The 9,632-nt window shown below is 41.7% G+C and overlaps 1 protein-coding gene across 1 annotated transcript; it reads right to left on the reverse strand.

The window, feature by feature from the left end:
- Window positions 1–1,278: 1,278 nt before the first annotated feature.
- LOC106602895 (transcription factor Sox-19a) lies at window positions 1,279–3,694 on the reverse strand. Its single transcript, XM_014195877.3, has 2 exons — window positions 2,786–3,694; window positions 1,279–2,514 (listed from the first exon to the last, which is right to left on the reverse strand). Exons 1-2 carry the CDS (start codon window positions 3,439–3,441, stop codon window positions 2,202–2,204), a joined length of 969 nt encoding a protein of 322 aa, XP_014051352.1. The 5' UTR covers window positions 3,442–3,694; the 3' UTR covers window positions 1,279–2,201.
- Window positions 3,695–9,632: the final 5,938 nt, after the last annotated feature.

The following is a 9,632-nucleotide window of genomic DNA, read 5'->3' on the forward strand; positions in this document are numbered from 1 at the left end:
TTACATTGATGGTGAAATGTTGGTGTTAAGTGGGTTAAAATCCTCCTAGAAATCAGAGGATGCACAGAGGGACATATCAAAATGCAGAATTTTGGCACTTTAGCAAGTCTTTATTCATATAAAAAATCACATGTATTGAATTTTCCATGTGGTTTATATTAAAAGGCAATTTAATACAACAGGCTTTTAAAAATCAATATTTTTGCACAATTTCTACTTTTCACTAATTTGAAGGAACAGACCAAATGGGAAGAAAAAAATTGAGAGCAGATATGAAAGCCTTCTGTCTAGATCTTAACCGTATACCCCTTACACACACATTGTGTTTTAACATCATCAGTTTGCGAGACTCACAGATCAATGTTTAACTATCAATTGCATATTGTAAAATTGTTGTATTGTGCTGTCTAGGCCTACATAATTTTACATCTACAAACAAATGTTGGGTGGGTAGATTTAGAGGTGTTTTGCTATGATGCAAGAGGACAAGAGTGTCTATGGAATGGCATAGTAATTTAACTGGAGGGGGTAGTTTGGTGACAGGGGTATCCCTTGGTAACAACAACCTGTGGAAGACTGCTCGTTGCTAAGAGATTTCTTCAGAAAAGTGGACCCCCCTTCCTCCAAGAGTATAGCTTACATGCAGAATCGCACTCTGTTAGTTTACATGTTCCTAGTTGCTCCAATTAAGACTATTTTTTAAATAAATCTAACTTTGTCTTCAGTTAAGGAAATCGTTTTGTCACAAAAGTTTGTTGAGGTCCGTTAATATGAATCCATGTCCTACCCTACGACATTCCCTAGCCTAGTTTGACTAGTCAGTCAGTGATGTGATGGCAGACCTGATTTCCATGAGAATGGTGAGGGGCAGGGAAAGGGTTAAGCCTGGACTGTGGGATAAGGAAGAAGGGGCACTCAATGCAACGCTAATTTTCTGCCCCATGGGGCACCCAGAGAAAAGAGGACAAAGCCAGCCATAAGACACGCTGAGAACCACGGTTTACTGTGTGCACCTGCATGCTCTAAAGCAGTGAGGGAACAATGAGATTTACCGAAACGGGTAATTATGCTCGGGAGTTGGATGGCTTTCCACTCTCCTTTTCTGTTGGGAAAGAAAAGCGGGCAAAGGCCTGGTGAAAGTTTCGACTATCTCCATGTTAAATCATATAGGCCTTGAGTTTATTCTACAGTTGCATCGGTAGACTTTAGTTATGTTTTATGTAAATGGTGTTAGTTTTAAGAATTTATCATAGGCACATTATGTGACAGTAGAAAATAGAAAAATAATAACACTTTATTACTTTTTTTTTTACATCATTCTTGTCAAGTGACTTGAAATAACAATACCCTTACTATAAGGGTATTAATAAAACATTCAATACATTTCACAACGGTAAATAAGGCCTAAACCTCAGAAAAGCAGCATCGATTTAAACTAAACAATAACAAAATCCTCAAATATTGGTTCAGTTGTGTTTCAAAAAGTTGTGAAATCAAAACCAACTGCTGTTTAACTTTTATATAAATTACAGGGTGTAGACCCATTTAGAGGTAAATTCATTTTCTGAACGGATATAGAAATGGCAGTTGTCTGAGAGAAACATTTGAGATTGTCAATGTCGAAGCCATTTTGTTCAGAATTCACCAAAACAAAATTTCATACTTCCACTTCAACTTTTCGAGTTCCCATTGCAGTCATTAATACTCTTTTAGATGGTGGGTTTAGAGAAATAGCAGAATGGGACAATATCTGGGGTTTGGAATCACTCATAACCATCAAGGCATTACAACTGGAATGTACACTGAAACCACGCAACCAATCAACGACCAATGATGACGACATCATCATCTTGTCACAAAATATTGTCTGTGTCAGTGAGTGATCTCATCTTTGTATTAAAATGAATATTATTTTCTTTCTTCAGTCCCTGCACATTTACTGACCCCATTGGGCTGCCACCAGTCAATGCCAGCATATCAAGTCAGATCCCGTTGTTTGCCAACATCCATCTTTCTGGACTTCCACAATAAGTGTCAGACCCTGTAGGTCAGATGTGGATAAGGGACCAACAAGAGTTAGGAGGGGAGTCGACAGCACTTCAACCAACATGATACAAGGTTGATTGAATCAGTATAATGTCTCAGTTCAGAGGTGTGCGAGTTGGTGAGTGAGTTCAGCTTAGAGGTGTGTGAGAGGGAATTCAAAGGTGGGTGAGTGGAGCTGACCCTCCCAGGTAATGCTGCTGGATGTTTGCTGCAGAGACGGAGTACCCTCTCTGGGCCTCTGAGGCATCTCCCCCAGGCATGTACATGCTGATCATGTCCCTGAGATGGTCTCCCTGGACCTGGATACCACGCTGGGTCTGGTGCTGCTGGTGGGCCTGGTGGTGGTGCTGCTGGAGGGGGCTGTGGGGCCCGGTGGGGGAGGGGGACATGCTGTGGCTATCAGACTGCTGCTTCACCATGGACATCACTGGGCTGACCTGCTGGGGGCTGCTGTTGTAGGACATGGGGCTGGGAGAGAGATTGGAGATTGGGTTACCGATCAATTGAGAAACTAATGAGGGTAACTATTTGATTTCAAAAAGTCACAAAGGGGTCACTGACCAAAAATAAATTGACAAGATGGGTATAGACTATTAGTGCCAATAAAACCACTTGGCCATGGGTTTTGTATATCCAAAAACAGTTTAGGCCTATAACTGCCAATGGTACATTGGAAAGAAAATATATCTGAATAAACTGTAGACAGCCAAATCATAGAAAAGTAACAATCTAGACTCACCTGTATGCGTTGGCACCATTCATGTAGGCTTGGGCCTGGGCCATGCTGGACTGATACTGAAGTGCTGACAGGTCATAGCGATGAAGCTGCTGGCTGTAGCCGAGCGCCTCGCTCTGCATCGCCGCAGTGTAGCCCCCTGTGTGGCCCCAGCCATATGCGTCCATTCTGGGGTTTCCAACTTGTCCCTGAGCCGCGGACGCACTCAGCAGGTGGTTACCCGCCGACATCTGATACTGGGCAGCTAGAGTATTGTTCTTCGGCATCGGTTTGGTTTTACGACGGGGCTTGTATTTGTAGTCCGGATAATCCTTCATGTGCACCGCGCGGAGGCGCTTTGCCTCGTCAATGAAGGGCCTTTTCTCGGCGTCTGTTAGAGATTTCCACGCGACACCCAGCCGTTTGGATATCTCAGAATTGTGCATTTTGGGATTTTCCTGAGCCATTTTCCGTCGCTCACCGCGAGACCAGACCATGAAGGCATTCATGGGCCGCTTGACTTTGTCCATCGGGTCAGGTTGGATTGTCGGTAATTTGGAACCTGTGTGGCCGCCCTCGTGCCCCCCTACTCCGTTCGCAGGTGGCATTCCTGTTCCAGGATGATGTGAAGGGACAGAGGACTTGAGTTGGTGCTCTATAATGTTATACATATTTACCATAAACGAAATATACAAAGTTTGAACAGAGTTTTAAAATTACACCGGCTGTGTAATGTCAACCAAGCATCCCAAGCAGAAGTTGAAAACAATAATAATAAAACAAATTGTCAGAGATGGAAACAAAATCGGAGCAAAAACATCCTGCTACCAACTCACGACTTTAAACTACAATGAGAAGAGGGATACTGCTGTAGAGTTCCTTCTTGAAATAACTCCCTATCCCACTGGTAGCTGGTGATTATAAAACTTCTTCACAAGCAAATCTGCTCCTAACTTCCCTCCCTCCAGCCCACTCATTTACATCACTATAGAAGGGGTGCGGTGAATTTGGAATGCACTTGAGTGAATATGAAGAGAGGCGGAATCGCTGTGGGAGGGAGGGAGGGAGGGAGGCAGCCCCCCCCCCCCCCCTTCTCTCTCTGCAACGCAAACTTTAGTTTGATCAATTTATTATATAGTTCTTGTTTATTTAAGATAAAGAATACTTTTGTTTCAGGCTTCTCTCCATAACATTGGCCAACAGACATGTTTAAGGCAAGGGAGGGAGAAGGCAGGGAAACCCTCACCCAATTCTCTCTCCAATACAAACTTAAAAAACGAGTTTAAATTTTCAGATTCATCATTCTTATTTACTTAAGGTATATCATTATTTTATTTCAGATCTTTCTCTATAATATTGGCCACCACATTAATGACACTTGTTGACAGTAATCAAAATACGTTTAGGCTTTTCAAATCAATGTAATGTCAGAATGACATCTGTAGCATATATGAACGACCTAATAACATATTACAATGTACATTCCATTGGATTCCATTGTCAAAAGCCTGGTAGGCTTATGTTTTCAGAGAGAAAGTATGTCAACAAAACATGACCCATTTCACAGTATAGCCCATGCATGGTCCATGCCTCCTCTATCCAGTAGCAGCTCCCTGTGGTTCTAAAATGAGACTAGGTGTGATATTACTAGTAGCTACCCATTACACCTTTTTCTAGTTTCTATGGGCACCACTTTACACCTCCACTGGGGGCTAGGTGTTTGCCCATAGCCATCCATCAGTAAATAGCTCATTCATTATGCTTTGCAGGATTAAGTCAGGGCTTGAATTGATCTGGTGCCCACTGGTGTACTAGCTGGCACCTACTATTTCAGTCCACTTCAAGCACTGAGTAGAGTGATACAAGTAGAATGTTAGAGTGATATAATCAAATGGGATAATGACAAATAAAACAAAAACTATAAACTGGTGAATTCCGTTGGTAACCAGTTTATAATAGCAATAAGGCACCTCTGGGGTTTGTGGTATATGGCCAATATACCACGACTCCGCTTTGCGTCGTGCCTGGGAACAGCCTAGCCGTGATATATTGGCCATATACCACAAACCCCAGAGGTGCCTTATTGCTTAAATAGACCACAATGTGCACAATAATCCCAGTCCCCCTTAGCATCAGGGAGATTCGGTTGGTTGAGAGATTGATCTGTTAATTTGGACTGAACGTCCACAATCATATATACATTATCAAATCTATTTGGACTAGCTAGTTCCAATGACCACAATAACACAGCCATTATCCAATTTATTTGGACTTGTTCCAATGACCAAGATAATATAGCCATTATGCAACTTATTTTACTATTTGTACTTGGAGTATGCCTCTCCCATTGTGCAAGGGTCATTCTTTTTGTGAGCAGAAGATAAGGGAAATAGAGGAAATACATTTATGTTTCCTGGTGTTGTGGTGGTGACAATCAATTCAACATTAAAGTGGGCAAATAAAAGACCGACAGGACAGAGGGGGTGAGATTTGAAAGCCTCTAGCATTATATACATAAGAAAAACAGAAATTGGCAATGACAGATTTGAGGCAAAGGAAAATGAAGTGGAGAGGTTGAGGAGAAGAAAGAGGATAGAAAGAGAGGGAGGCCAAGAAACAGAGAGTAGCACAAACAAAGGGTTGGTGATGGGGGGTTGGTGGTTGGAAGAGAAAGTCCTCAGAGACAAGCAGATTGAAAGTCGCTCTATTCATCGCTCTCTCCTCCGGCTCTTCTCATGTAAATGGGCCCTGCAGTCTCCCAGCTATCCGTCACAGGGCAGGGGAACCCAGGCTGGGCCCTTTACGAGCCTCCCGCACACACAATTGCCCTGCCAACAATTGGGGTGCCAGTGGGGGGTTGGGGGGTCACGGTTGGGAGGCCAATCCTGGTGAGAGAAATAGTGAAGGATGGATACCGGCGGGGGGGGGGATTTGCAGGAATGACCACCTACACTGAGCCAGAGAAGTATACATCGGTCTAGGTTGGTTGCGTTTAATAACATAAGGAAAAGTGATGAAATGACAACAGGAACCATGTGTGAGAATGACAAGAGGCTGTTCGATGCCATTCTCAACTGTAAAAGTTTAAAGGGTGAGGATTCGTTTCTTAAGAAATAGGACGCTGACATGCTGTTACCTTCTAATAACTCTGATTCATGTAGATTTGTTCAATTGACACGCTGAGAGATCTTTAAAGGGGGCTGTAGCCTATAGACCTACAACATTTCTAAAGAGCACTTAGGCCTATTCCGGACAAACATAAAGACACACAGCTGAGATAATACAAATTGTAGAAATATACTAGAAACTAATTTCAGAAAAACGTGGAATTATTCACCAGATCCACTTTATGACTGTCAGTAACTCCATTAGTAACTAGTCCAGTCAAACAATGTACATTTGTAAAAATTCTAACTCACGAATACCTTCAGTGGTTTATCAATGACACTTGAGACAAAGCTGTTGTTCAAAGTCTTTCTGACTTATCTACCCCCTTGGGTCCATCTCTCTTTTTCGTGGGTGCATTTAAACATAAAAAGCGATCTATGTTTTAAAATCTAAACGCCTGAAGGATAGGCACTGGATGGAAGGCACCCAAAATTGGACAGTATTTGGAATCCATCTGGTGGCAGATACAGGTACAACAACCCCATTGTCATAATACATTTGTTTTTCCTCTGATTTGTAATGTCAAACAAGCAGTAACATTCTAAATTCGATTCCTAAAATGGTACTGGTCAAGCATACTGCATTTGCATTTCAATGAACCAAATGTGATTAAGTGCACTCTGTAGTGATCAAATCAGTTCAACTGCAAATATCCAAAGAAGCTGAACATTTTTATTAAATCAAAGACATCCACACTTACATAGTGCAGAATCCAATGTAGAAATTATTTTTTACATTGTTTCTGTAAAAAACGTACATCAATTATTTCAGCTAGTCTACGTTTGTATGATTGTTGCTGTTGTTTCATTATGTTTCAGCTAGTCTACAACGTCAATATTGTTGACTATGTTTGAGCAGAAATCTTAAAACGCTTGCACGCAGACTAATTCTGAAATTTTGCCAAATTATTGTCAAAAGAGCTGATCTGATTGGTCAAAATACCAATTGGTGGAAAAAGATCAGAATTTGGCTGCCTGTGTAAATGCAGCCAAATTAGCTCACAGTGCAACATTTGCCTAGTCCTAGAGACAATCCGAGAATGCATCTGAAAACAAAATATATGGGTTTATACAAGACAAGAATGCAATTCTTTCATGGCCCCACTATTTATGCAATAAATCCCCCCTGCATGACCATTCGGATGTTCCAAAAAACAGGATCATTACATCTCTTAATATGGGTCATATTGAGGGAGATCGATTAAGCTGAACTGCAGTGCACAGGTCTATAGCCAGTGACGTAAATGGGCAAAAACAGTGAGGGAGGAGCACCCTTCTCAAATTGAAGAGTAATCTGCACCGCTCGGTCATGTTGTCAACAAGGCAGCATGATGCATCATTTAGAAACATACAACAGCTCTTTTCCACAAAATACACAATATATACAAAAGTATGTGGACACCCCTTAAAATTAGTGGATTTGGCTATTTCAGCCACACCCGTTATTGACAGGTGTATAAAATCGCCATGCAATCTCCATAGACAAATATTGACAGTAGAATAGCCTAGCAGCCGCACACAAGCCTAAGATCACCATGCGCAATACCAAGCGTCGGCTGGAGTGGTGTAAATCTCACCGCCATTGGACTCTTCGAGCAGTGGAGACGCATTTTCTGGAGTGATGAATCACTCCATCTGGCAGCCCGACGGACGAATCTGGGTTTGGTGGATGCCAAGATAACGCTACCTGCCCCAATGCATAGTGCTAACTGTGTAGTTTGCTGGATGAGGAATAATGGTCTGGGGTTGTTTTTCATGGTTCGGGCAAGGCCCCTTAGTTCCAGTGAAGGGAAATCTTAACGCTACAGCATACAAGGACATTCTAGATTATTCTGTGCTTCCAACTTTGTGGCAACAGTTTGGGGAACGCCCTTTCCTTTCCTGTTTCAGCATGACAATGCCCCTTGCACAAAACGAGGTCCATACAGAAATGGTTTTTCGAGATTGGTGTGGAAGAACTTGACTGGAGAGCCCTGACCTCAACCCCATCGAACACCTTTGGGGTGAATTGGAACGCCAACTGCGAGCCAGGCCTAATCGCCCAACATCAGTGCCCGACCTCACTAATGCTCTTGTGGCTGAATGGAAGCAAGTCCCCACAGCAATGTTCCAACATCTAGTGGACAGCCTTCCCAGAAGAGTGGAGGTTGTTATAGCAGCAAAGGGGGAACCAACTCCCTATTAATGCCCATGACTTTGGAATGAGATGTTCGACGAGCAGGTGTCCACAAACTTTTGGTCATGTAGTGTATATGTTTGAATTTTGACATCCGGTTCCGTTGGCACGCATTGAAACGTGTGGTCTTATCGTGGCTTCCTTTTGCAAATTACCATGAATTAATGGACATATTCCCTAAAATGTATTATTTCCTAATACTAAACAAAATATTAAGGTGTGGGGACATTCATTGTGTGACAAGAAATAACTATCAGGTCTATTATGCTCCAGCAGTTAGAATTTGTCTGTCCACAATTCAACTGTGGGAACATGGAGGCTCTCAACACCAGACAACAGAAAGATCTGTCCGCTACTATACAAGAGATTGTTCATGAGGAGATTACCTCTGCCCTTGACTTACCACTAAAAATGTTAAATGAATCATTGGCAGTGCTCACTGCTGAAGAGGATACCTTTTCAACTAAAGTGGAAAGTCTGGACATGACAGCCAATGCAACAGAGGTGCTACTACATGACCTGGAAAAAGCGCAACCTAAATTGGAAGGGATAATCATACTCCTAAAAGAGAAAACAGAATCAAACAAAAATGATTTCCTTAAATTCAATGTGCAGGTCACAGGACTTGAAACTGGTGTGGAAGCAGGCAACCCAATTTCCTTCATGAGACTGCGGTAAAGTTAGCTTTATATTAAAGATGCGGACTTTGCTCATCAATACCTCTTTAACAGAATATGCCAGGATGAAATAAATGACATTTTCTGAATCACCTGATGATAGTGAACAAGCTACACCCCTTTTCTCGGTTCCATTCTGTTTTCAGTCCATTTACAGTCATTTCTATGGCAGGGACCATCTTAAAATTGCAATTGGAACCTAGAAAAACAATCACATGACATAAAACTCTCAAGTCAACTGTAATATATAATTTTTTACTATGGTGCTTTTCAATAAATTAAAATGTACTTCCTTAAAACTTTAATAGCTTCCAACCCATAATACATTCATGAATACACCTTTTTTTCTATACATTTTATATAATTGTATGTCTAAAATAGTTCCTACACTTCAATAGCTTTAACCCAATATTGACTTGCATGAACTAAAGGTCCAGGGACCATCTTCCCTCCAATCCACAGCAATTACTTTTTGGCTTTGTGACTGTCCATTTTTTTTAATTGTTACTTGTTTTTACATGACAAATACTTTCTTAAAACTTTCAATTACTTCCATCCCATATGACTTCTATGAATGAAAAAATGACAGAGACCAGCTTTCGCTCCACTGGCCATTTTAGAGCAGTGTGTCACCATTTGGCTACACTAAGAGTCATATTACCTGCCGTTTTCCCCCACATCATTGAATTTCTTCACTTTGACATGAAGAGCACCGCTTGTCTCCTTTGAATATAATCAATTTGTCATTCGGGTTGAGCCACATGGTCAAGTAGACCCTTTTCCGGCTTACAGACTGGCCATCAGTCGACCTATCTAGTCATCAATGTGCCACGTACTACTTACCAGGAGAA

Source organism: Salmo salar, chromosome 04, assembly GCF_965601325.2.
Source record: "Salmo salar chromosome 04, fSalSal1, whole genome shotgun sequence".
Lineage (NCBI taxonomy): Eukaryota > Metazoa > Chordata > Actinopteri > Salmoniformes > Salmonidae > Salmo > Salmo salar.